The sequence below is a fragment of the Hermetia illucens genome, chromosome 6 (genome assembly GCF_905115235.1).
Source record: "Hermetia illucens chromosome 6, iHerIll2.2.curated.20191125, whole genome shotgun sequence".
In the NCBI taxonomy this organism is placed as follows: Eukaryota; Metazoa; Arthropoda; class Insecta; order Diptera; family Stratiomyidae; genus Hermetia; species Hermetia illucens.
This window is the reverse complement of record NC_051854.1, coordinates 1538814-1566092: the sequence shown is the minus strand read 5'-3', so window position 1 is coordinate 1566092 and position 27279 is coordinate 1538814. Positions and strand designations below refer to the sequence as shown.

The 27279-nt window shown below is 39.0% G+C and overlaps 5 protein-coding genes across 6 annotated transcripts; 1 reads left to right on the top strand and 4 right to left on the bottom strand.

Annotated features, from left to right (window-relative positions):
• Positions 1-260: 260 nt before the first annotated feature.
• Positions 261-1771, bottom strand: LOC119658737. The gene is made up of 2 exons (XM_038066409.1): positions 640-1771; positions 261-504 (listed from the first exon to the last, which is right to left on the bottom strand). The coding sequence occupies exons 1-2, from the start codon at positions 1706-1708 to the stop codon at positions 302-304; spliced, it is 1272 nt and encodes a 423-aa protein (XP_037922337.1). The 5' UTR covers positions 1709-1771; the 3' UTR covers positions 261-301.
• A 2080-nt stretch (positions 1772-3851) lies between these two features.
• On the bottom strand, positions 3852-5320 carry LOC119659426. Its single transcript, XM_038067506.1, has 2 exons — positions 4180-5320; positions 3852-4111 (listed from the first exon to the last, which is right to left on the bottom strand). The coding sequence occupies exons 1-2, from the start codon at positions 5246-5248 to the stop codon at positions 3909-3911; spliced, it is 1272 nt and encodes a 423-aa protein (XP_037923434.1). The 5' UTR covers positions 5249-5320; the 3' UTR covers positions 3852-3908.
• A 2334-nt stretch (positions 5321-7654) lies between these two features.
• LOC119658711 lies at positions 7655-10688 on the bottom strand. Its single transcript, XM_038066326.1, has 4 exons — positions 9685-10688; positions 9246-9623; positions 8012-9117; positions 7655-7945 (listed from the first exon to the last, which is right to left on the bottom strand). Exons 2-4 carry the CDS (start codon positions 9263-9265, stop codon positions 7743-7745), a joined length of 1329 nt encoding a protein of 442 aa, XP_037922254.1. The 5' UTR covers positions 9266-9623; positions 9685-10688; the 3' UTR covers positions 7655-7742.
• Positions 10689-10817: 129 nt separating this feature from the next.
• Positions 10818-26918, bottom strand: LOC119658956. Its single transcript, XM_038066829.1, has 4 exons — positions 25696-26918; positions 25425-25619; positions 11240-12409; positions 10818-11178 (listed from the first exon to the last, which is right to left on the bottom strand). The coding sequence occupies exons 1-4, from the start codon at positions 26756-26758 to the stop codon at positions 10979-10981; spliced, it is 2628 nt and encodes an 875-aa protein (XP_037922757.1). The 5' UTR covers positions 26759-26918; the 3' UTR covers positions 10818-10978.
• On the top strand, positions 16531-23621 carry LOC119658712. 2 transcript variants are annotated; one of them, XM_038066328.1, is made up of 7 exons: positions 16531-17211; positions 21552-21932; positions 22156-22315; positions 22575-22702; positions 22769-22862; positions 22968-23181; positions 23321-23621. In XM_038066328.1, exons 2-7 carry the CDS (start codon positions 21565-21567, stop codon positions 23506-23508), a joined length of 1152 nt encoding a protein of 383 aa, XP_037922256.1. In that variant the 5' UTR covers positions 16531-17211; positions 21552-21564; the 3' UTR covers positions 23509-23621. The 2 variants fall into 2 exon arrangements, with proteins under 2 accessions (XP_037922256.1, XP_037922255.1); XM_038066327.1 differs by having other exon boundaries at positions 16535-17211; positions 22575-22862.
• Positions 26919-27279: the final 361 nt, after the last annotated feature.

Sequence of the window (27279 nt, the reverse complement as noted above, 5' to 3'; positions counted from 1 at the left end):
GAAAGGCTACTAAACTTTTTCTTAGTTTCCTAGTTGAAAAGTTGGTAGCGATAGCTATCCATCCGATATTCGTCTTCCGATGTCAACATCTCTAACCACACAATTCAATCAAAAACCTGCCGTGTACATTATTTACTTCTCCACAAAGAATATAGTAGATAACCAAGCCTGGTTGAACTCATATTTGATAGAACTTTATCGAAACTTTACAATAAGTGATGAGATCCTTCGATAAAGCAATCTAAAGACAAAGATTTTATGGCGCCCAACGTGGGCATATAACTTATTTATTCTAGTCAAATTATTGGTGTACATCTAAGAATCCCCTGCGATCGAAAATTGGTAATAATTTCTTTAAATTTTGATGGACCCGTTCATTACTGAAAACAACTCTCTTGAAATTTTCAGCACGTTCATCTTCTTGTAATAGGGAGGCTAGATCAGCATCTGCGGATGCATCTTCATTAATCATGTAGGGTTTCACTAAACATCCAGAAATAAAGCCTGATGGAATTTAAGAAAAATGGATATTACAATCTGGTACATATAGTGCATCCTAAAAGATATATTGGAAAAGTGGAATATTGACAATATGGATGAAATATATTTTCTTCAAAGATAATAGTGAACTGAACTCACCATAAATGCCTGTATCCATGAATTCTATCCAGAACTCTTTGAGGGTAGGAATTTTTCCTTTGTATCCTAAACCTTGAAGATCTTCTACCAACATCTCATAGTAATACTGCACTAACTCCTCCTGTCCATCAAGGACTAGCTCGTCCGATAGTGACGTGTTGAAGAAATAATGAAGGTCAATTGTCGGCGACCCCCAAAAACTGAACTGGAAGTCAATTAAGGTGGCATCCACAGGATGCATATTCGCGTTATACTTGAACAAAACATTGGTAATCCAAAGATCTCCATGCACAAAAACATTCAAACGATCGTTCCTACGATCGAAAGCCCTTCTGCCTAACTCCACCAGTTTATTTTGTAACTTGAACATTTTCGAGGCGTATTTTTCGTATCCTGGTAATCTACTAACTGCACTGGCACAAAAACGTAAACTGTTTTCATAGTAAGGCACATGAACATCAGTTCGACGAGTCATCAATCCTCGGTCATAGGATTGAAATATCTCAGGTTCAGCATGTCCTAGAACGGCAGATGCTGCATGCCACTTTGCCAATTTACGCAGGACCATTTTGGCGTGTGCCATATCGAACCCTTTGACTCTGTCCGCAGGAACAAATGATCTAGCCGTTAAGTCCTCGAACATGATTGAATCATGCGCGTAGTCTATATCGATTATCCTGGGAACGAGCTCTTCGTCCAGATCTTTACTTTGAAGAATTTTACGTAGTTTAGGGATGATTTTCGAGTAGATTTCCATTTCTCTTGAAAACACATCACAATCTGATAGTTTCCCACTAGTGTATTCATCGTTTTCGACGTTGCTTTTTATTAGGAAGCTTCCGCTTTGTAGATTCCGTTGACCAGGGTTGGTGTATTTCACTCGAACTCGTGTCATTGTACTTGCATAGTTCTCACCCTTTGCTGTGGCTGGTGTAATGAAAATTTCAACAATTTGAAGATCCTCGTCAAGGAAGTAATTCCGCAACACTTTTTGTACATATTCTGGACAAATCCATTGGGGAGTTGGCTGGTTAGCAAGGATGGAATTTGGTGCTTCACTTTCTGGCATCTTTGCAGGTTCTTTTTTAAGTTTTTTAACTGGTATTCAAGGTTCTCTCGAAGGTCTTCTGAATTTGTGAATGGGAACTAAATTAAAATCGGCTGACATCCAGCATTTATACAAATTTTTCGTAGGGTTCCTCACAAAGCCGACGTATTCCACACGAAAAGGTTTGATTTATAATTATTTGTTGATAATATTTACCAGTCGGTCTCTGCAAATACGGATACCAGTAATATATATTGTAGCCAGCAAACAAGTCAGATGAAAAGATTATCTTCCTAAAAAATCTAGACGGCGATAAAACTTACACAGAAACTGGCTTTTGTTTTAAAGGCGAAGTAAATATTAGACAATGGCTTGATTTATTTTATGTATGCAATTTACTTACTAATTTAAGGGGTTACTGGCGTACATGGATATATATGGTGGGAAAATCATAAATTACGTGCGCAGACATAACTACTTATGATGAATACCTCGGAGACGGTAAACTTAAACTCTAGCATCTCAAGAAAGAATAGAATAGAGGACGTTAGGAGACGTCCATAAAAACTGATGACGCAGTTCCGCACACGAGTGAACCAGAAAGAGGTACTCCAAACAGATGAAAGCAAACAAATCAAAAATTCCCAGACAGCTGCACTTATCTGAGACATTGTTTCGCAAGTTCCATACCTTCTTTTCCTTTGAAAATCCCACGGTCCTTTATGAAACCAGTACCAATTCAACCGATCCCGCCCTTTCGTAAGTAGTTCCGTTGCCTTGGACAGACAGTGGTGACAGACAGTCTGAAAACATCTCTATAATGCGGCTTAGTATGCATGCCCAGTGCCCCTTAATTTTAAATAGGTGCTATCTCCTACCTATTTTAAATTAAGGTTCGGCGCCACCACCAGCCGTCCACTATGGTACGGTAAACCCCTTGACCCTCATACCATACGCAAGGCAATATACGAAGCGAAGCCACATCTCTGTAACACTGATAATCAAGAGATAAGGCCAAAGGCAAAAGAAGTTAGAAGTTGCCACAACTAATGGAAAGCAGCAATCAGAACCCAGAGAACAAGAAAGGCCCGTCTAAGTAGAGCGCCGGCTAGCATGCAAGATGAGAATGCTCCCAAGAAATGTAAACTCGAACCTGAAAGAGAGAAACTCTCAGGTAGCTTAGAAGTGAAGGTAGAAATGAGGAGACCCAGTACTAATTCTGCGGGTAAAGTCAAAGGTATTAGGCTGACTATCCTACCCAAGTCGTATCGGAGCAACTTCTCACTTGTGAGGAGCAAGAGACAATTGGAAACTTTTTGGCCAATCAGATGTATAGTGTATGGAATGGCAAACTTGTGGTCGATAGCATACGACTTTGACCAGGTGTATTTATAGTACACTGTGCTATGGAGCATACCGCAAAACTTCATTAGCAGTATCTAAGCTACCGAGCTAGAAAAAAGTGTCAAAATGCTGGGAACGACACATCAAGGGCACACATGTTGACAATCAAACAGAGAAGCTTAAAAACCTCACAATTGTCCTAAATTAGGATCTACAAAAGCACTGTAGAGGGTGTTCAGAAATAAAATTAAGAGCGAGGGAAAACTACTCACCACTGGGGTGGATGGCCGATCAGTAAAGCTAATTAAGAGCAACCAGTACCGTAACAATATGTTCAACAATATCTCAGTATACGGGCACAATGCAAGTATAGCCATAAGTTCTGTCAGTCAAACAAATCTTTATTTCTCACGAACCAAAAGTGCAAATTCTTCGAATTTAATACAGAAACGACAAAATCTATAGACATTACCTAAAAAAATCATTTAAAATATCCGCCTCCCGCATCTATATAAGCCTGAAGTCTCTGGGGCTAAGTATCGATAATTTCACGGACAGTACGGAACGTATATTCGTGCAACCAATAAGCTCACCTTCAAACCCCTCAAAATTGGGCAATATCTATGGTAGAGAAAGAAGACGAGGCAGACCCTGCCTGAGATGGCGTAGGTCAGGACGCCAGACAGCTTTTAGGGATATCGAATTGGTGGAAATCGGCGCAAAACCGGGATGTCTGATGTTCCTTATTAAGGCAGGTCTAGACCGGATACCGGTTGTTGTACGGTTGATGATGATGATGATGATGATTCTCAACGCAAAGCCAAAGATTAATCACAATTTTATTTGATTCATGTACAATACACAGATTGCTAAGAAGTTACTGATGTGGATCCAACAGTCCTTTGCGGTCGAAAATAGGCAATAGTTTTTTCAGATATCGATGGACTCGTTCATTACTATAAACAGCCTTTTTAAAATTGTCGGCACGTTCATTCTCCAGCAAAAGTGCAGCCATATCAGCATCCGCCGCCGCATCTTCGTTAATCAAGTAAGGTTTCACTAAGCATGCAGATACAAATCCTAATTAAATTGAAAAAGGATATTGTAATTCACTGGTGAGTTATGAATTAAGAAAACACGTCAATTACCATAAAAGCTTGTATCCATGAATTCAATCCAAAATCCTTTAAGCGTAGGAATTTTCCCCTTGTATTCCAAACTACGAAGATTTTCTGCCAGTTTTTCATAGTAATATTGCACTAACTCTTCCTGCCCATCAAGGACTAGCTCATCGGAAAGCGAGGTGTTAAAAAAATAATGGAGGTCTATTGTTGCTGAACCCCAGAAAGTGTTCTGAAAATCAATAAGGATGGCATCCACGGGCTCATTGTTTTCATTGTATTTGAATAAAACATTGGAAGTCCAAAGATCCCCGTGGGCACAGACATTCAAATAATTGTCCTTGGAGTCAAAAGCCCTGCTACCCAGCTCTATTAGCTCTGTTTGTAAATCAAACATTTTGGATGCGTATTTTTCATATCCTGGGATTCTGCTCAACGCACTAGCACAAAACCGTAAACTATTCAAATAAAAGGGTACATGGACATCAGTTCGGCGAGTCATCATTCCTCGATCGTAAGATAGGAATATCTCCGGTTCCACATTTCCTAGAACAGCGGATGCCGCGTGCCACTTTGCCAATTTACGAAGAACCATTTTTGCGTGAACCATATCAAGTCCCTTCACTCTGTCCGCAGAAACAAAGGATCTGACCTTAAGGTCCTCAAACATGATCGAATCACGTTCGTAGTCTACATCCATTATAGCTGGAGCCAGTTCCTCATCCAAACTTTTACTTTGTAGAATTTTGTGCAATTTAGGGATGACTATCGAGTAGATTTCCATTTCTCTTGGAAACACGGCTGTCACTGATAGTTTCTCACAGACGAACTCATCATTGTCCACCATGCTCTTTATAAGATAGCTTCCAACTTGTAAATTCCGTTGATCAGGACTGGCGTATTTCGCACGAACTCGGGTCATTGTACTGGCGTAATTTTCACCTTTCGCGGTTGCTGGCATTATAGAAATTTCTATAATTTGAAGGTCGTTATCGTTGAAAAATTTACGCAACACTTTCTGCACATATTCAGAACAAATCCATTGAGGATTCGGCTGGTAGGCAATAGTAGATTTTGGTTCTTCTTCTTCAGTCATCCTCACGGAGATGCTATTTGATGGCACCCTTCCGAAGCTATTTTGAATTAAAACTAAATCAGAACCAAAGGAGTGAAATATGGAAACTATTTCAGATTTGGTCAGGGGATAGGTAAATTTAATGTAAACAGCCTTGATTTATGACTGTTTGCTAATAATATTTACGATGGTGCATATAGCCAAACAAAGTGAGAAGATAATCTTCCTGAAAACGCAGGCAGTCAGACAGACAATCATAAAGAATAAGTAAATAATGAAGGCAGAATCAAATATTGTACAGTGTCAAATTTTATTTCATTCATTTATTTCATTTCATAGTCAAGGAGGTCATTGGCACACAATAGCATGCATACCTATACTGCATCTAAAGTATCTTAAATTCGGGACAAAAGATAACTAACATCTGTTGCTGTCGACCTGAACTTACCATCCACATAGATCCTCACTTTTTTTGCGTAAAATAAAACCTTCTTCATTCTAGCCATATCTCCTTTCTTCTATACGCGACGCTCGTAACAGCGGTTTTCTGCTCACCTCTGCTTTTCACAGTTAATTCTAGGAAGCTCTGACTATCAAGTTAAGCGCATCCCAATCCTCCTCGCATACTAGCATTCTCCTTTCGCCTGACAATTAACGAATTCGTTTTCCGGATCCTCCGGGACTTCATCTCAATGTGAACAAGCACATGAAGTATCCAATTTAAACCTATAATGATACGACTGGCAGTCTTTACGTCCCGTGACATACTGGGTTAGATTATAGTTCATCTCTCCATGGTTTCTCCCCCCCCCCCCTCCAAGGCTTAATTAGAGCGATTAGACCCAAGTCGGGACGGGAACTCACCTGAAGTGACTTTGGCCACGAAGCCTCACTAGAGGTTATCTGGTACCATGGAAACCGAGATAGTCCCCTGAATTCATATGTCTCAGGAGATTTCCAGAGGCAATTGGGGCCAAGTAGAAGTTTCATGGAGATTGTGGTTACATCCAAGCGTACAAGAGACCTTCGTGGCTCAAGTGAGGAACTGCGCTTACAGCTCAGGTGCCGTACTTCTTAGTTCGGTAGCGATTTGTGGAGGTTTGCATCCACCAGCGTGAATGCTGAGCCATGCACTCAATCTAGACTAGTACGGCTGCCTGTCACAGCGGGGCTCTAATTGTGGTCATAAAATCAATCCGTCCTTTAAGAGTACCGTGGAGTTAGGTCTAAAGGACGGGTAATCACATTAAATCACCAGGACGTAAGTACCCACCCGCTTCCTTCAAAAACTCAATGAGGATTTTTGAAGTCAGTTCTTGCTCAACTGAACCTACCCTTTCCTATGTAGTTCAGTAGTACTTTAGCTCTTACAGGAAACACACCAATTCAAGTTGGCGGCTAAGAATCTGTGAAAGGGTCCTTATAATATTCAATGATAAAGATGTAGTAGCTATTTCAATCGAAAGCAATAAAATCAACTTATTTTCGAAAGTTTGTTAGCTATAATGACTTTGACGTTGAAGATGCCCAGCAAAATTCATCCACATTGACTATGACCATTCATAAGGATAAGGGAAAAGTGGAAAATTTAGTCATGCAGGTCCGACAAGACATAAGTGCAGCTCTATTAAAGTATTACGTTAACATGCGCTTGCTTGGCTCTGGGCTTACCTGGCTAAATCTAGGCCCCTTCATAGAAAGCCTCAGTGTCCTCCAAATATCTTTGTTGTCTCTACCAAATTAGTTCACACAAGTCCAAATCTGACTTGGGTTCGGAAAACGCACAGTGCACAGTGTAAATTGAGAAGTTAAATTGCAAGACTCTGGTTTACACGTGTACGTGGAGCCTACTCAATTGCGGGCCGCAATAGTCAGGAACGGGTATACCCTCGGGGACAAAGCCCCTATCCCAGCTCCCTGGGGCCTAACCTACGATTAGCTAATGACGGATCAGCGCTCGGTCGGGGCAACACGATCTACTAATGCCGGTTCAATGCACACTACCCAACCAGCATCTCGAAGGGGCTGGCTCCTGATACACGCCACAACTATCACCTTGGCAGAGCTAGGCTCACATCACCCCATCGACGGCTCCGGGGACTCCCAGTGTGTCCCAGCGGGTATCGGTCATTAGTAGTTCGCCCTTCACCGAGAAACTTTCTCGGGAAACCTAAGGTCCAATAGGGATAACCGAAGGGAGTCGTCTGACTTGGTAAATGAGTCAGGTTCACGACGAAACTGCAAATCGTGGGGCGATTCGACGTCTAGACACCACGATGGCTAAGAGAGTAGCTCCGCCTGCGCTACAGCTGTTTCGCCACAATCTGTGACAACCACTTCAGCACGTTCGCGTAGGCAACGGATAGAGTGGACTGCGCAAATGAACCTCTTAATCATCCGTTTCTACTGCAAAAGAACGACGGGGGGGCATGTACAACATTTTATTCCAAAATCACTTTGTTTGTGCGAAATAAAAAATTATTTCGATTTCATGTCGTCTACATTTTTAAAAAATTTACTGATATAAATCCAGCAATCCTTTACGACCAAAAATTGGCAACAATTTTTTCAGATATCTATGAACTCGTTCATTACTATAAACAGCCTTTTTAAAATTGTCAGCCCTTTCGTTCTCCTGCAACAGTGCAGCCATATCAGCATCCGCGGCTGCATCTTCATTAATCATGTATGGTTTCATTAAGCATGCAGATACAAATCCTGTTGAATTGAATAGGATATTGTAATTCACTGTATGATTTTTGAATAAAAAGACACTTTACTTACCATAGAAGCTTGTATCCATGAAGTCTATCCAAAATTCTTTGAGACTAGGAATTTTTCCCTTGTATTCCAAACTACGAAGATTTTCTGCCAGCATCACATAGTAGTATTGCACTAACTCGTCCTGCCCATCAAGGACTAGCTCATCTAAGAGTGAGGTATTAAAAAAGTAATGAAGGTCAAGTGTTGGTGAACCCCAGAAAGTGTTCTGAAAATCTATTAGGATGGCATCCACAAGCTGTTTGTTTCCGTCATATTTGAACAAAACATTGGAAGTCCAAAGATCGCCGTGTGCGCAAACATTCAAAGAATCGTCCTTACAATCGAAAGCTCTTCTACCCAACTCTATCAGCTTTGTTTGTAAATCAAACATTTTGGACGCATATTTTTCATATCCTTGGATTTTGCTCACTGCACTGGCACAAAATCGTAAGCTATTCGTGAAAAAGGGTACATGGACATCAGATCGGCGGGTCATTAGTCCTCGATCGTAGGATCGGAATATTTCCGGTTTATCACTGCCCAGAATTGCGGATGCTGCATGCCACTTTGCCAATTTACGAAGAACCATTTTTGCGTGAACCATATCAAGTCCCTTCACTCTGTCTGCAGGAACAAATGATCGGGCCGTTAGGTCCTCAAACATGATCGAATCACGCTCGTAGTCTACATCCATTATAGCAGGAGCCAGTTCCTCATCCAAACTTTTACTTTGTAGAATTTTCTGCAATTCAGGGATAATAGCTGAGTAGATTTCCATTTCTCTTGGAAACACAGCTGTGTCTGATAATTTCTCACTGACGAACTCATCGTAGTCCACCATGCTCTTTATAAGATAGCTCCCAGCTTGTAAATTCCGTTGGTTAGAACTTCTGTATTTCACACGAACTCGGGTCATTATACTCGCATAGTTATCACCTTTCGCGGAAGCTGGCGCAATGGAAATTTCAACAATTTCAAGGTCGTTATCGTTGAAAAAGTTCCGCAACACTTTCTGCACATATTCCAAACTGATCCATTGAGGAGTCGGTTGGTGGGCAATAGTAGATTTTAATTTTTCTTTCCCAGGCATTTGCACAGATTTCCCAGAGGATGAAGTTCTTCCGATCCTGTTTGAATTGAAACTGAATCATAATCAAAGCCTGGAGGTCTTACAAAATATTTTAAGCTTGCTGAGGAGCTAGATAATTTTTATATGAACAGTTCTGATATACGACTGTTTGCTAATAATATTTACCAGCAGATCTCTGTAAACATGGACCTAGTGTCGACAATAAACCGTATAACCAGGTGAAGAGAAGAAGTTTATCTTCCTGAAAACGTTAGCAGCCATATAAACAGTCATAAAGGCTAGGTAAATACTCGAACCAGATTTAAATTTCAAGCAATACGGAAGGTTTTTTTCAGCCATTTAATTCACTGTATCGTCAATGGTACCACTGGCACACAATAGCATACACACTTCATAAATTGTCCAGATAATAAATTTAAAATTTTAAGTTCGCAATTCGGTTTGAATGTTGTAATTGCAAATAAAGGAGTGAGTGTTGCATAATCCAGATAACGTCACTAGAAATCATCACAAAGCACTGTCAACAATGCAATCTTATCTCGGCTGTTATAATGAATTTTAGATTCTTTAGCTTCTACTCTGAAGATTCGAAATGGAAAAATACCTATAATCATCCGGATCTGTCTTGTATTCCTTGTATGTTTTGGAGAGAGGTTACTCCGTTTAGTTACTCTTTAACCATTCATTGAGTTTTCCTAAATTTAATTTTTTGGCATCAGGGGAAATCTGAAAATTAACAAACTGCTCCTGGATAGATACACCTCCTAAGTCCGTCTCTTTATCAGCAAACTTATTCCTCAATATAGGGAATCAGCATATATGTCTATTGAAGTTTTTGGCAATCCTCCCACTATTCTTGTCAGTTTTTCAGTGATTGATATTATATAACCCTTCGGTAGATTCGTTCTTCTTTTCTCGTACAGACAACATGTCTCATTTTGCACGAGATCCATCTAGACTGCTCTGAGATTGTCTTAAAGGCGCGACACATCCTTAGTGTCACTAATCAATAAGTCACGTTTACCTTCCTCCAATCGTTATCGTGGACTAGTGCTTCCTTACAGAACGATGACACATATAAAAAGGTGAAGCGAACCACTCCAATCATGGACACAATAGGTCTCTCATTCGGGTGCAAATTTGTTCAAGTGCACCTAAGTTTTCGTCACCAATGCGCATGATTATTTGTTTTCCGATACAAGCAGTACCGGCTTTACGCGCCTTTCCCATATTACGGTCTTCTTACCGACTCTAAAAGAAGACGCCTCATCGACGAAACTATCATCTACTATTACTGAAGTCGTCCACTCAATTGGAACCTTATCACCAATTAAAAAACCAGCAAATTGTAGCTCTGGTCGCAAACTACTAGAAGCACTTCAGGGAAGCATCACATAGTAGAAAGTAGCTCGACTTCTCCAGACCCCGCTAAAACGTTGATGCATCCTCCACAGAACCACATAGGGTGACCCGTAGACTAACCAGTTGTTACTACATCATCAACATCGAAAGCAGACCAGTCACCGTATCAGCAAGTTTACCGGAAACAAGATATTCGCTGCTGACAGCGCAAACAATATTTGGTACCTATAGTCCATTTTCTCCACTTCTCCAACTGTAAGGTATAGCTTCGGCTTCTTGATTGATTCCAGCCAACCGCAGACAACAGTGATGGTTAGTGCAAACTCTTTAAATATTGCAAGCTCTATAAGCGTAGAACTTTGATGAAGGCATCAATTCATCTAATATGATTGTTCCTTTATTCTAAATCCTACTTTCTCATACCTTTTACGAATACTTTATGCAAAAAATATCACACTAATAATATCACCAATATATCAATACCAGCAGTTGCTAAATTCAAATAACAAAATCGTACTTTCATAGACACCCCCTAATTATTGATGAACTTCCAGCAAACCCCGTCGGTCAAAGATAGGCAAGACCCTCTTCAAAGTTCGATGTACTCTTTCATTTTTGTAAATTGTCCTCTTAAATTTTAAAGCTCGCTCGTCTTCCTTCATCAGAGCCGCAAAATCGGCATCTTCCGTTTGATCGTTGATGTGAATTGGTTGCACCAGACATGCAGATACGAATCCTGTTTAAAAAAAAACCTCTAATAAGTTCCAGTCAAAAATCACGACATGCTTACCACTCACCATAAAAACTCGTTTCCATGTACTCCATCCAGAATTCCTTCAATGACGGAATTTTCCCCTTGAAACTTAAACTTTGCAACGTGTTTGCCATGGTCTCATAATAGTATTGGACCAATTCGTCCTGATTATTCCTTGCAAGCTCATCAGTTAGCGACGTATTCAAGAAGTAATGCAAATCAATGGTTGGTGAGCTCCAGCAACTAAACTGGAAATCGATGATAATCACATCAATCGGCTTCTTCTCAGCATTGTACTTGAACATGGCGTTGGTCATCCATAGGTCCCCATGCACTAGGACATTGATATGATGATTTTTTCTATCAAAAGCTCTCTTGCCGTACTCCATAAGCATCCCTTCCAGAGCGAACAGTTTCTGAGCGCACTTTTCATATCCAGGCCACGTACTAACAACTTCTGCACAAGCTTTCAAATTGTTCAGATAACAAGGACTAAAGGCTTCTGTATGACGATTGAACATTCCTCGATCATAGGACTGAAAGATCTCAGGCTCATTATGACCGAGTACTGCTGAAGCTGCTTGCAATATTGCTAGCTTCCGAAGGATCATCTTAGCGTGCACCAGGTCCAAACCTTGATGTCTTTCTGGTGTTACAAACGATCGCACTGCAAGGTCCTCGAACATGATAGAATCGTGGTCATAGTCGATTCTAATCGTATCTGGAACAAGTTCTTCATAAATCCCGACGTTTTCTAGCATTTCTTTAAGCCTTGGGAAAATTTTCCCATAAATTTCCATTTCCCTTTCGTAGACGCCGTACTGTGAAAACTTTTCTGTTGCAAATTCATCACTTTCGAATGAACTCTTGATTAGATAACTTCCGTTCTGGATTTGATCCTCGCCTTGACAGGTGTAGTCCACTTTCACACGCGATATAATACTTGCATAGTTGTCACCTTTCGCGGTAGCTGGCTTTATGGATATATTGACGATTCTTATACTTTTATCGTTATATTTTTCCTGCAAAGCTCTCTCCATGTAATTTGAACAAATCCAATCAGGACTAGGTTGAAAATTTTCAATAATTAATTCACACTTATTACACTCCGGCATATTGGCAAAGACTCTCAATAGTGGTTGCTCAACGAAACTTGACGGGATAGGTCTGACCTCAAGATAAAAGTAACCTGGGATTTTATAGCTCGGATAGCATGATGATTGTTATAGGAAGGATTAAATGGGCCATTCAGACTCGCTAATTTACAGCTATTAACTGACGTTATTGCAACTGTTTAATGACGCTCTTTCTTATGTACCATGTGGCTACCAATTGTGTTTTACTATGTACACCTTTGGTTCAAAAACGTTCATCTCTAAATAGAGGAAGTCAAGGTTAAATGGCAAATAAGATAGTATGCAGAAATCGGGTTTAGTGTTGTTCCGCTGAGATACCCTACTGTTAAGAACTGTCTGTTTGACCATTACTTTCAACATCGGATACTGCCTCCTTGAAGGATTATTCTACATTCCCTGTTGAGGTACCCGACGAATTTCCACCTCGGATGGCACCTCCTTAAAGGACTTTTTACATTTCCTGATGAGATACCCCGACAAGTTTCAACATCGGATGCTGCCTCCTTGAAGGGTTATTCTACATTCCCTGTTGAGATACCCGACTAGCTTCAACCTCGGATGCTACCTCCTTAAAGGATTATTCTACATTCCCTGTTGAGATACCCTAGTGTTGAGAACTATCTCTTTGACCACTACTTTCAGCATTGAATGCTGCCTCCTTGGTGGATTATTCTGCATTCCCTGTTGAGATATCCGACGAGTTTCAACATCGGATGCTGCCTCCTTAAAGGACTGTTCTACACTTCCTGTTGAGATACCCCGATGAGTTTCCTCCTAAAAAGTAAATCTAAACTAGAAAGAACTGTCAGCGAATGGCGTTTCTAAACTTATAACCCAGTGCCCCCATCTTCTCTAAATAACAAAGCATCTGGATAGTATTCCTTGGCTTTATAACTATCAAATCAAATTCCACGAGCCAACCAGACTGTTTAACTTTCATCTCAGAATAGTTCCCATTACGACCAGCTAGTGAGACCTAAGACAAATAATATTGTATCAACAAAGATAATTTATCACTTGAGAAACAACTGGTAACGTTATCATGGACAATGGCATTGCACTTATATTGTTCGCATGCCTCATGGATCAGATTAAGCTTTTCGGTTATATAAGGCTCCGAATATGGCTCAAGAGAAGTGCGATGTGCTCCAAGATTACTTTAAACTATTGGGGATGATTGTTCCATGGTTGTAGGTCTATTTTTAGCTTTTGAAATTACTGAAATTATTTAATGGGGGATGTTGTATCTTTTTTATTTATTCTCTATTAAATCTCATTTCAGATACTAGGCCTCAATGGAATTTCAAGTAGTAATATACGATCCTTTTCCGAATTTATATTCTTCAAAATCAAATCTGGGATAGGCAAACTTGGCAGGGATTGTTGGAGAAACACTTTTCAGTATTCTTATTCTATTACCAGAAAAATGGACTTTAAAGGCGAACACATCACGTTTCTATAATCAACCTTTTTTGGTTTTTTTTTTGTTTGCACAAGGAGATGGAAAATCTCCAGCTGCACGTCTCTCACGTTTCTTGTCCTTTGATCTTTCCTCCTTTTTCCATGCTTCACCAGCCGGTTCTGTATTTTCACAATTGCGAAGCAAACCGTAAACCCGTTTTCTTTTGGCCTCATTTGGCCCAGTTCCGAAACAATACTTTTCGGGCTCACGTGTCTTCCCAGCGATTGATGATGATGTGCCCAGCGCTACGCTTCTCCTGCATTGCGTTGATCTGGCGTCGGCACTAGAAAATGCCTTCACGATGTGACCAAAGCCAAGGCATCTAAAACATCATTTTTGCGACACTATATCCCTAAGGCAACAAACAACGCAGTCTATTCTTACTCTCCCTGCTGTCAACAGTTTGAGCGCTGCCTCCACTGGTAGATTTATGATGGCGATTTGTATCCCACCGTAGGCTTTTGAACGTCTTTACCGCTAACTCATTTTCTAAACCCTCGTGAGCGTCCTCCTTTCAGAGAGATTTCCAGCCTGCTAGCCCTGATTTCGGCTTCCTGTCCCAAAAAGTTTTCAATTTGACTGAAGAATTTATCTCCCGTTATATCCTGGGACTTCTTGAGCTCGAACATAAGGTCCCCTTTCTAAGACGGTCTGGTGCAACTAAAATTATCTCCTAAATTGTTAATTTCTGGGTCTACCTTCACTCCCCCCTCTCCTCTTTTGGAGATGATAATAACCTTCAATCTTATCTTTTTCTAGGTGCTACCTTTCTCCAAGCTTCCACATCCGCATTGAGACTCCCTTTTCCATTTGCCCCACGGAGTCGCGGCTACGTTAGTTTCATCGGCATTTTCGGCCGTCGCCCTCACATGCATCGCTTTTTCGGATTATAGCGGGAACCCGCGAAAAATCGAGTTCCTTCTGTTCTTTCATGTTTGGTTTTATTTCTGGTTATCCTTTCATATGGTCAAGTTTTATCCACGGGCAGGCTTTTTGCTCCTACCTACTCGGGCCTGCGCATAAGCATACCTATACATGTACACCTCTGGATACACAAGCAAGCCTACAATACATTCGCCGAGCATTCCCCTAGCCGCTCAAAGGGACGTGCCCGATGCAATATTTGGCAAATCTACACAGGAATGCTTAACTACATAAATTCTTGATACTACTAACTAGAGTAGACACTAAATGAGGCCACGATTTCTGGTGAACTCGAGCCTCTCTTTGTAGTGAAGTTATCGAAGATGAAACAGTAATCAGCAACAGTTCAAAGAAATTAAGAGTATCTTGGCCTATATTAAGTGGAAAAACGAAGTATGTACTGAAGAAGATACACTCCTCGAGACTAACAGTAGCCTCAAAGGTAGAAAGGCTACTGAATTGAATCACGAGCTCCCAACCAAGAGCAACTAAAATTAATAATTAATATCTTTAGGAGAAGTAATAAGAACCAAAAATATTTTTTTGGCCGCTAAGTAGCATATGTTTTTTTAAGGCAATACAACCTCAGAATCTTTCTAGAAATTTTGTAGGAATTTTTAAAGTCACTGCGTCAAGGGCAGCTATTCTCAATTTCATCACTTTTCGCTCTCTCAGTCTCTCTCTGAATGTGTCAAAATTGGGCCAAGAACTGACTAGGAATGCTCCAAAGAGCCAGTTAATGATTGAAGCATTCAAATCCATTCATTTTGAATAAAGGAGGACCATGTCAACTACAATCAGGAAAAAATCTCAGCAGTAACTCAAATTAGTACCAGACAGGTAGCTGGATATATTTTTAATCCTTCCCTATTTTAAATTTTCTCCTAACTGCCATACAGTATAGCTTGAATCGTTGAATAACTTATTGTAAGCAACAGAAGAACATAAACCAATCCTTTGCATGATTTTGTCATGAGGGTAAGACTGCTGCAGCATTAGAAAGAATTAGAACTACTTACCTGAAACCAATATATGTAAGTATCGCTGAAGCTAAATCAATTACATTCTATTTGACCATCCTAGGCCTACCTTTATTTAGCAATCCAACATGTCCCCTCATTTAAACAATCCCACGCTGGGCGCCATAAGAATAATGGAAGTCTTACTACGAATTTTCGAAAAGTATCTTCTTGTCGTACTCAAACCTTTGAAGGAAGCACGGAAGAGAGTGTGACTGTAGCGATCCATCCTAGAAAAGGATTTAAAAACACAGAGTCATCTACGTATTGTCTCTGGTTCCTCACAAAGAGCTCGGCTAGTGAAGTAGAACTCATGGTCGGATGAACCTGTAGAAGTGAAGAAGGTATCTCGTGGTTAACCAGGACTACTATGATCATAATAAACATCGCTTTTCTCAGGTTGAATCCATGCTTTTGCAGCAAAGTGAAATCAATTTCAAACATACGTCCCAAAAGATACCCCTATTGAAGATTGGGTTGATCTTAGCAAACTTTGATAGTGCAGTTTCAGCCAAACTATAAAATGATTCTGAGGCCAATCACACATACCAGAGAACCTCAATTAAACATTATTTGACTCCGATATAAATTCAAATTAACTTCTAGGAACAATAAGCTGCATATACACAACGAACTTCGAGACTCGAAATCCGAGTTTTGTAGCTCCATCAGTCGTAAAGCTCAGAAATGACACCAATACTTCTGGGGCAACCAGGGGTGAACAATATTAACGAATTTAAGAGAAGCCACGTCTATTCTCTTCTTCCGAACCGGAGCTATCTCTATTTAGATTTTCCGACAGCGGTGTCAATACAAAGCTCATTGAGAAAAGATAGGAAGATAAAATAGTTAACCCGTTCGTTGCTTCAGTCGCGATATCTGAAAAGTTGAAAATCTAATTCACGTAGTTAGTATCTTTCTGCTTCCATACAACGCGCAGTTTACAATTGGTTCAAATGAGTCTTGGTCAAAGGTGCAGTACTTTGATTGATTGATATTCAGTGACCGAGTGTGGCTTCACTTGCTTAGTTAATATTCGACGGGGCTTACAAATGTATCTTATCTAATCTTTCCTGTCATCAATGTAAGGTTGGTTACTCGGGAATTCAGATAGTGCAAGATCATTCGTTAGAACTGTTTACAAGTCGGAGAACCTGATTCACAAGTGTGACTGCACGCGGAGCTTTGGTCAAGATTACTATTCTGATCGTGGTCGGGGAAGTGTATTCTAAGTTTCACACTGCATTTATGCAAAAGATAGATTTGTTGAACAAAAGTATTCAAGTGCAATTAAGTGCTAATCAAGTAATTGGTTAGCGCATTAGTAACAAGGTCGCTTAAATTATACAGTGTTCAGTGTGTGCGCCATTTGATAGTAAGATTCCGGCTGGAAAAACTGTTCGTGATCTCGGTATCTTCAAGCGGAATTGCATTGACGGCATTACACGCCTGCGACTTAGATTCCGTATCTTATGTAAGTCTGTCATTCAATTGATATTCATTAACACTGGGGAAATATAGGGTAAACGACTGAAAAAGCATGTAGGTGGGTTTTAACTCAATCAAAGTGGTCTGTGAAGGAGTTTCGCGATTTCATACTTGTTTATTTAGTCGAGTCAATTTTAACACTCTCAAAATAATAAATAGTGACCTTTGTTTACTTTATCACCTTCGAGGTATTAAAAGCTAAAGAAAGCAATTGGGTTTGATATTTCGCAATTTGAAGAGAGAAAAGAATTAAGTCACGATCTCAAGCTTATCAATACTCATAAACCATATCAAAAAATTTAATTCAATAATTGTAAGGCTTTGTATGACTACCTAAAAGTTAATTATATTAAAATATGAAAAATCTTATTGAAATATGTACTTTTTACATATATCTATATGTATGAGTGAAAATGAATAGCAGATGTTTGATAATAGGTTGATGATTTGTGTCAGATCAAATCTAATAAAAGCAAATATCAAAAATCAATATTTTTTTTTCATTTTCAAGCCGCACGAGAATTAAAAACAAACAGATGCTTCTCAACACGACTTAACTTATATATACGTTTTATTTTTTTATTATTTATTAGCGTAAAATCAAAGAAATGTTTGTTCAAATTAATCATTTCTGTTAAAAACAAGATACATGAATATATAACAAAGATCCACTACATTATCATCAAATATTTAATTTTATTCTGATTTTCTATGACGAACAAGAAAACCAAAATACTTTCTATTCCATAAAATGACCAACCCTACAAAAAATTTATTATTTTTTCCGGGCCGTATTAGTATCTAAAAAAATTCAAACCGATCAATTGTAAAAAAGAATTATATTTTTCCATAAAATTGATACTATCTATTAGCTATCATTTATTGCCAGCTGATAACCTCAGCTTGTTATCTATGATTATATTAGTATCTTTAAAAATTAGGTACTTGCATTATTTCACAACAAGGAGGAATGTGGCCTGATTTCCTATAGATAAGCTGATATTTATTGCTAGATAAACATACTTTTTGAAGTTTATAATCTCAAAACGGCAAATATTGGTAATGCGTGATTTATATTATTCTCGTAAAAATACGGGAATTCCTAATAGAAAATTCTGCGAAAATGTTTTAAAAAATGTCATAGGGGTGCCAATATAGACTCAGATCACTATTTCGTTGGCACGGTGCTCCGGGCTCGGATAACAACACCACCTAGAATCCCCTTAAAAATAAAGGTGAGAGATAACTCTGAAACCATCCACAACACAGCCATCCGCAACACTTATAGCTGCATTAACTGCAGTCAACAGAGGTCCAGGGGATAAAACATCGAAAACTGGTCTTCACAACCAACGCAAAAAAAGGTCACAAGCAAAGACCTGTCACCAACTCCATCGAATGGACAAGCGACTTCACAGATAGAAAAAGGAAGTGTGGGAGAAGCAACAAGTCTGTGAACTCTAAAAGAACAAGGAGCAACCACACTAATCACGGAAGTTTACCAACGAGTCAGCAAGATGCAGCTTTATACACCAAACGGTTCATTAGCGAATGCTGAAGGTGTGGGATAGCGAATCAGTCCCTGATCACTGGTAACGAGGCATTATCTGTCCCATACACAAATACAGGGAGATCACGCATTGCAGTAATTATAGAGGTATCACGTTGCTGAATACCATCTTTAAGATATTCCCCGCTATCTTGCTAGGCTGGATACCCTTTTTTCCAGAACATCATTCGCCCGTACCAAAGAGGCTTCATTTCAGGCAAATCAGAAACAAACAAGATTTTCTCTCTGCGGAAAGTGATGGAAAAATTGTTGGAATATGACTAGTTGCATCATCTTTTCAACGAATTCAAGGACGCCTATGATAGCATGGGCAGGGTCAAACTGTACACAGCCAAGAGAGAATTCTGTATTAGGCTCAACCTGACCAACTTGGCCCTGCGAAACTGATATTAACTCAAGAGGCACCATCCTCTTCAAATCCACTCAACTACTGGCCTATGTTGACGATATTCAGATTGTAGAAAGAACCACCCGAGATGTACAGTCTACCTTAATCCAGATCGAGCAGGGGGCGTCAACACCAAAAATTAAAGAACCAACAGCGCCAAATCGAACTGATCAAATGAGAACATTAAAGATAAGAGACTACAACTTTGAGACAATTGATAATTTCTCCTATCGAAGGTCGGAAATCACAACCGATAACAGCTAGGACGACCAAATCCACAGCCAGCAATCATGTATTGCTCGGAGACTTGGCCGCATTCGAGTGAAGAATCATTCGGAAAACAATTGTTTGTCCCCAACATGAGAAGGAACTATTCCGTAGCTTCTTCTTCTTTTTCTTCAGCCTTTATCCCGTTCACAAGCGGGGTCGGCTCGTCGTGATCGGCTTCGCCATTTGGCTCTATCGAATGCCTGATCTGGGTGCAATCTCGAGGCTTTCAAATCCCCATCCAGCGTATCAAGCCACCGTTGCTTAGGTCTGCCTTTTGGTCGTTTACCATCGACTTCGATGTTCAGACTAATCTTGGCAAGTGAATTCTCGTTTGCACGAACTGCGTGACCGTACCATCGAAGACGCCTCTCACGCAACTTTTCCACGATCGGTGCAACCCCATAACGATCGCAGATATCCTCATTTCGGATGTGATCTAAACGTATGACGCCACTAGTCCAACGTACCATCTTCGTCTCCATTACCGCAAGACGCCGTTCATTGTCTTTTATGGTCGGCCAACACTCAGAACCATAGAGAGCGACTGAAATTTATGAACGATATCACAACCACCTGGTTGTCAATAAGGACAACATCTATGATGTAAAAAGAAGACGTAATAGAGCCTGCCTCAGATAAAGCGATGGCGTAGGTCAGAACAGCCGACAGCTTTTTAGAAACCGAATTGGTGGACCCAGCGCAAAACCTGAATGCCTGGAGTTCCCTATAGATAGGCGGATAGACGCACAGACGGAGATCGATTTTAATAAGATTTCGTTTCACACAAAACCTTAAAAATGCTTCAGCCGAATTTAAGCACAAATAAGACGTTTTCACCCTGGTTAGAATTCGCATTCATGTTTAATTTGCCAATGTATATAATGGAGCTATCAAAGTTTTGTAAGCTAATGTTCGCGGTCACTCTGCTCCCAGGGCAGAGGTAAGACAACTTTCGATAAATTCCCTCTACTTTAAAAGAAACCATCCGTCATTCTTTTTAAAAATTGTGGAGAATCGAAAGGAACTGTGATGAAAAATAAGAACAAAGAGAGGCATCGAAGTCAATTTTCAGATATTGTAAAGTTATTTTGGACGGTCGCATTCCCACTATCTAATATACCAGACGGAAAGGATTGAAAAATCTTCATACGCAACCTATTCTAAAATTTTCTTGTTTGAGGATAGAGTGGTCCTGAGTGCCCCATCTACTTGATGGCAGCCCGCATCTTATCTTAGGGAGCAACTTGCTGCCTGTTCCTAGTGTAGGGACCACTTTTTTGGGCAGATATCCTTTTTTCAAAACTTGCTCGAATGATGCCCGAGCATAGGAGGAAAACAGAAACACACAATGAAGTAGATAAAGTTCCAGTGGTAATACATGAACCCATAGAATCTTTACCCCGGCCCTGATTTTGGCTCTATGATCCTGCGAATCCGCGGTACCACAGTCACCACCCTTACCATAAGAAGAATTAAAGTTATACGATACAAAATTAGCAACTAATACTTCGATGATCAAGAATTATTGACCAAGTGGAATCTATATATAGAGAATTATAATTACCGAAGGTTTGCAATACTTAAAAGCTACTATTGTACGTAACTGCATAACTGCGGAAATTTCCCACTTTTTGTATAAATAAATAATTTATTGGATTTCAATAGTATACATAAAAATTTCCTTAAGATTATGGAGATGGGTACTTTATATTCACGGCTTCTGCTTGATTAGTTCAAATTACTCCCGTGACTACCAATACTATTTAAATTGAGACCCATTAGATTCTTCCAATTGATATGAAAATATCTATATCTATCTAAAGATGATAGTAAAAATGAGCACTTACGAGGTGCATCATTAGCAGTATTTTACGTAATAAATTAATGGCAATTTTATCATGTATTTGAACAAATGCCACGTCTCTTTCTGTTTGTTAAGCGCAGTAAGTTACTAGCATAACCACGAGATATTAAATTTACGAATTGGTTTCCGGGTGCACAAATTATAAATCTTTTTTAATGCATCCTTTCATATAAGTTGAAAACTGAAAAAAAAATTCGATACTTAGTATAATCTGCAATTTTTCATTCTTTTCAGACTAACCGTTGCTATGAGCGACCAAACTTCTGAAAGTTCCATTTCCGAATATCTAAACGATGGATACATACATAAAATCCTTAATGCCTACGAAAAACAGGAAGTTGAAATTCTAAAATACGAAGTAGAATCAGCAACCAAAAAAGGTGAAAACTTTGCAAGTTCGCTATCTCGACTACGAATGCAATATTGTCTGGGACAAAATGGACACACAAAAACCTTAACAACCATAGTGAAGTCTCGTTTAGGAGGCGAAGTCCTAGCTGAGATTGAGAGCGAATTCAGTATTTTTGATAGAGAATCGCAAGTCTATAAGATTATCCTGGGAGAATGCGAGGATATGCTAAAAAGTATTGGGGATGATACACATTTTGGACCAAGGTATTTAAAACTAGAAGTTTTTTATAAATTTTTTTTTTAAATATAATAATTGATTCATTTTAAGGTTAATATGCAGAAGAAAATTATTTAGATATTTTGAAATGGATAGAATAGAAAACAAAAGTAAATATGAAGATTAGGATGTATCAATGCAGATTTTTATTCGCTTGATATGAGATGTGTATATTCCCTATAAATTTTATAAATATCCTTAACCCTGTAGAGCCATCTATGTGGATGATCGAATCATAGTTCTTGAAGACCTAAAGGAACAAGGATACACCATGGAAAATGTTCGAAAAGGATTAAACAAGGAGCACTGCTCTCGAATCTTAGAAAAACTAGCGAAATTCCATGCTACCACAAGGGTATTATACTGTAAGGTGAGATCCAAATCAATATTATTCTGAATAAGTAATTCTAAAAAATAATTATCTAACATCCCAATGGATTTTAAATTTTAACATTTATAACATTTCTTTTTATTTTTCATCATATGTATATGAAAGTCCATGTAAAGATGCAGCTAGGAAATTAACAGCACTATCTCAAATTTAACAAAAGTTTTTTAAATTAGTCTCAACTCATGTAATTCATGATTATGAACAAACTGCTTCGAAAAATTTTTTCTTTTATTTACAGAAACCTGAACTATTCAAATACCACATTGTAGGAAATATTGGTGAGGTCCGTACTCCATTGCATACAATTTACGAGAATACAATAGAAACATGTACAAAGTTTGTTAGCTCCAAAGAAGATTTATCTCAGTATGCTAACAAATTAGAAACATATGGAAAAGATATCATCAAAAAATTAATTAACATTTTCTCCAGAGATCCAAATGGATTCAATGTTTTAAATCATGGAGATATGTGGGTTAATAATTTCCTATTTAAAAGTGACGGAAAAGATTTGGATGTACTTTTTGTAAGTTTGAAAATTATAAATTATATATCTTCTTTATGTATCATAATACTATAAAACAATATGTTTCCTTTATAATTCTAAATTTGAATTGCCTCTAATTCCTAGGTTGACTTTCAAGAAGGATTTTTCGGCTCTCCTGGTATCGATTTCAATTATTTCATATACTCATCCTGGTCAGATGATGTTTTTCGAAATCACCGTAAAGACTTAATTAAATTGTACTTGAAAACATTGCAAGACACTTTGAAGAAATTAGGGGATGATAATCTTCCAAGCTTAGAAATTATTAACAAAGAAATTCATTCTAAAGGAGATCATGGTAAGATTCATTAAAATTAAAAAATTTTATTTGTGTTTTTGAGCAATTATATTCTTCAAGTAACAAATTTATAATTATAGGCAATACTTTACTTTACATTAGATTATAATTATAATTTATTACTTCATTTATCTAACAGGACTCATAACCGCTTGCTGCATGTACCCTATTCTAACAACAGATCATCCAGATTTAGCTGATCCTGCAATATTTGTATTAAATGATGAGGAATCCAAGGAAACGCGAATGAAAGTATTTGATTCAAATAATTATTATAATCATTTGAAACTAATTCTGCCAGAATTTGTTGAGAGCAAATTTTTATAATTATGAATATTTTAAGAAAAATTAGATTTTTAGTTAATTTCAAATGCAAATACCATGTTTTCCACGTTTTGTATTGTTGACAATGATGAAATATAAAAATTCCTAATTAATTACGTGCCCTAATTTTCACATGTTTGCCTAGGACTTCTACGTGAAAGGTAGCTCTTGCAGTTTTATCGCAGATTAATACAGTCTTCAATAAACCCTATGTGGGATATGGCGCACTATGTACATAATTATTCGAGCTAAACGTCTGTTTGCAAGAAGTGCCAATTTACGATGGTCACCTGCTGAAAAAGTAGAAAGGCCCACTGTCCCAAAGGTGAAGACGATTGTTAATAAAAAAGCGAGTGATACCGTAGAAGTTAATAGTCCTGGTAGTCAAAAAAGGAGAAACGCCATCAATTCGATTTCGAAAAAGGGGCCACGAGAAAGGACAGCAAACTCTGAGCTGCATGGCACCCCTTTGATGGAAAAAAAGGATGACAAACTCAGTAAGCAGGCGGAAACGCAGTTCATGTCACCGCAGAAGATGGAACTCATCCGACAAGGATAAAGACAGAAAAGCTACTCAAGAAGTGCGGGGCGGTCCTACGGATAATGAAGACTGCTACCATCTCCAGGGAAACATATCCATGGATGTAAGAAATGGTATAATAGAGATGGAAGAACTGCTTTACCTTATTGCACACCAGCGAAACTCCTGGACGACAGTCGAAGAGGAACTCAGGAAAAAGCACATCGCTAGTGCAGCCTCTAGTTGCTATACCCTCAGCCCGCAACAGAGGGGAAAACAAAAATTAACAAAAGTAGGCAAGGGGAAAACAGTGGGGATTTGTCGACGAGGACACGACAGGAAGAATTCCGTGAGGTGGTAACCTAGCGGACTAAACAAAGTCGAAAACAGGAGAAAATTAAGTTGAAGAGCAACAGCAGTGACTCCACTATAGCAAAATCGAAATCGACTACAACATCAGCGTGAAAGAAAAAGAAAATAGGCAAACCTATTTAGAAGCCATTCTCATTAAGCCGATCTGTCGCGGAAGTTCTTCGAGAAGTCCGCAACAACGCTAAACCATTATCAGGCGGACATGAACTTGTGATACACTTATAGAGCTTGACTCGAAGATCGAAAAGAATAGTACGCTTGACAGTCAGTTCAAAGCATTTTAGGCCCGAAGGCAGTGGTTTCCAGCCTAGAACCCATATGCACCCTTGAAATAATAATCTGGATTGTCTCACTAATTCTGAAAAGGGGGATTTGAAGAATAAGGCGAAGAGCAGTTCCTACCCGCTGCTTTAAATCCTGGGCATACAGATATATAGCGAAGCTTGCAAGGAGCAGGACAAAAGCACTTTTGTGTTACAAATGTGGCGAACCCGGACACAAAGCGAAGACTTGTGATTCGATGAAATACTGTCATTTTCAGATGTAGCTCATGTTCCCCCAGGTTTTCAAGGAAGAGTTACAGAAAACAAAAAGTCAAGCATCCACTTCCCGACGTGGCAAAATTTGTCGAGTTTCCCTCAAGAGAACTAAATCAGCGACAAGACCCAGACGCAGACAGAAGAACTGCAACTGAATCGCTAGTTCATTCAACAATGAGCCTTATTACCGCAGCTTGTAATGCATCGACTCCCAAAAAGAAACTGTGATCCAGGTAGTCTATCTGAGACAGGAATCCGCCCCTATGTATGTAAATGCATTTCACGTCCTGGCCCAAACAAAAAATGAAAAAATTGAAAACTTACACCAAATTACCCTAAATCTGATCGAATGATCCACATTTCCCCATATGTGGAACCTAGATCCAGAACTTGTTAGGTTTGTCATGGCAAAGATGTTCAACAAATGGAGACTTTATGAGGATAATTCAAAAGAAAACCAAGTGATATTCCCACAAACAATAAAATTTATTTCACATCCAACAGCCCTTGCTGATCAAAAATCGGCAATAATTTCTTCAAATTCCTTTCAACATTCGCATCACTATAAACAATTTTTCTAAAGTTTTTAGCCTCTTCATCATTCCCAAATATGTTGCAATCATCATCATCCACGGGTCTATCAAATAAAATTATAGACTGCTCCACGCAAGCTGTTATAACGGCTGAAAAATATCAATCAATTGAATCAATCTCTCAATACTATCGGCTAATTGGTACTTGAACTTCCACCAATCTTACCATACACACTGGTCTCGATATATTCAGCCCAGAATTTTTGCGGTGATGGAGTTGACCCGACGTAGTCTAATTCACGAAGAGTATCTACTAAATTCGCATAAAAATACTGAACTAGGTCATCCAGATGATTATCTCGAACATCCTCAGTCAACGATGTGTGGAAAAAGTAGTGCAAATCAAGTGTCGACGAGGCCCAGCAGCTAAACTGGAAATCCAGGAGAATTGCATCTATAACTTCACCGCCACTATCGTACTTGAACATAACATTGTTGGTCCACAGATCGCCATGAATGAGAACATTTAAACGATCGTCTTTAGCCTCAAATGCTCCCGTTCCATACTCCATAACTTTATCTCTAATTTTACTCAATTTAGCGCCAATCGCTCCAAACCCCTTCCAACTGCAAACTGCCCGGGTACACTCTTCCATGCAGCCGATATAAAATTGAGCCAGAGAGTTAGTATGTTTATTGAAAGCACCCCGATCGAATTCACTGAAAACTGAGGGTTCCATCTCATTCAAGATGACTGAGGCTGCATGGAATTTTGCAAGTTTTCTTAAAATAAGCTTTGCATGTTCTAAGTTCAATCCGGTTTTCCGTTGTAACATTACATAGTGTCGATCTTTCAGATCTTCCAAAAGCATCCCTTCTCGTAGATGATCAATCTTAATGGCATCCGCGACCAGATCTTCACTATATCCGATAGTTAGTAAAATATCTTTAAACTGAGGGAAGATTGCTTCATACATAAGCATCTCCCGACGATATACGCCACAAGATACTAACGCGTCATTTGGTAAAGGGTTGGGTAGTTGCTGGAAGGAAGTTTTCAAGATGTAACTGGCCTTTCGGGGTTCATTGCACGTATTGCTCACATACTCCACACCAATTCGAATCATAACACTCGCGTAGTTATCACCTTTAGACGTAGCTGGAACTGCTTCATATTTCAGAATTGTTATGGAGTTGTCTTCGAACTTGAAACGAATTGCGTCTTCGATGTAATCCTGGTTCAACCAAAGGGGGAAGGTATTACAAGACTTCGGGTTGGTAGAGGACATTTTGATATGATACGTCCTTTGGAGAAGAGGAGGTTCCAGTTTACTAGCGAATACTATTTCACTATACTTTCACTTTTCATCACTTTCACCCAGTAGTACTTTGTTTACACCGTTACTAGCTAGCTGCTCATCACAAGAATGTCTAACAGTTAACAACTATTGTTCAGAACTAACTAGCTAAGATAGAATGCAAGCTTTCGCATTCATTATTCTATGTTCGTCTTAACTTTTATTCTTGCCTCTAACAATTTATGCCAATTACGCGGTTATCACTTTATCTGAGTGCTTTCAATTGCCTATCATACGATTCTTATCTTTATAATTATTTATGCAGTTGACGCTCAACTAAAATCAACTTAGCATAATAAACGCTCCGCGTAAAGCGGAGAGAGTGTGGCATCTGAGCTGAAAGTATCTGAAGTAGAAGCTAATCTGTCTAGACTGGAAATGGTTTTTTCTCCGCATTAAAAAATGATTTTCACCAGATATTTTGCCGCATATGTTTATATTTATTTTGAAAT

Excerpts from the sequence above, each read along its gene's own strand:
- LOC119658737 (XM_038066409.1), bottom strand. The coding sequence starts at position 1,708 with ATGCCAGAAAGTGAAGCACCAAATTCCATCCTTGCTAACCAGCCAACT. Across the intron at positions 505-639 it reads CATGGATACAGGCATTTATG|GCTTTATTTCTGGATGTTTA; the intron begins GTGAGTTCAGTT and ends AAATTCCATCAG.
- LOC119659426 (XM_038067506.1), bottom strand. The coding sequence starts at position 5,248 with ATGACTGAAGAAGAAGAACCAAAATCTACTATTGCCTACCAGCCGAAT. Across the intron at positions 4,112-4,179 it reads CATGGATACAAGCTTTTATG|GATTTGTATCTGCATGCTTA; the intron begins GTAATTGACGTG and ends CAATTTAATTAG.
- LOC119658711 (XM_038066326.1), bottom strand. The coding sequence starts at position 9,265 with ATGTTTACAGAGATCTGCTG. Across the intron at positions 9,118-9,245 it reads ATGTTTACAGAGATCTGCTG|GATCGGAAGAACTTCATCCT; the intron begins GTAAATATTATT and ends CAATTCAAACAG. Across the intron at positions 7,946-8,011 it reads CATGGATACAAGCTTCTATG|GATTTGTATCTGCATGCTTA; the intron begins GTAAGTAAAGTG and ends TCAATTCAACAG.
- LOC119658712 (XM_038066327.1), top strand. The coding sequence starts at position 21,565 with ATGAGCGACCAAACTTCTGAAAGTTCCATTTCCGAATATCTAAACGAT. Across the intron at positions 21,933-22,155 it reads GATACACATTTTGGACCAAG|AGCCATCTATGTGGATGATC; the intron begins GTATTTAAAACT and ends TTAACCCTGTAG. Across the intron at positions 22,316-22,574 it reads CAAGGGTATTATACTGTAAG|AAACCTGAACTATTCAAATA; the intron begins GTGAGATCCAAA and ends TTTTATTTACAG.
- LOC119658956 (XM_038066829.1), bottom strand. The coding sequence starts at position 26,758 with ATGTCCTCTACCAACCCGAAGTCTTGTAATACCTTCCCCCTTTGGTTG. Across the intron at positions 25,620-25,695 it reads TATCGAGACCAGTGTGTATG|CCGTTATAACAGCTTGCGTG; the intron begins GTAAGATTGGTG and ends GATATTTTTCAG. Across the intron at positions 12,410-25,424 it reads AGGGCTGTTGGATGTGAAAT|GCTATCCGAGCTATAAAATC; the intron begins AAATTTTATTGT and ends AACAATCATCAT.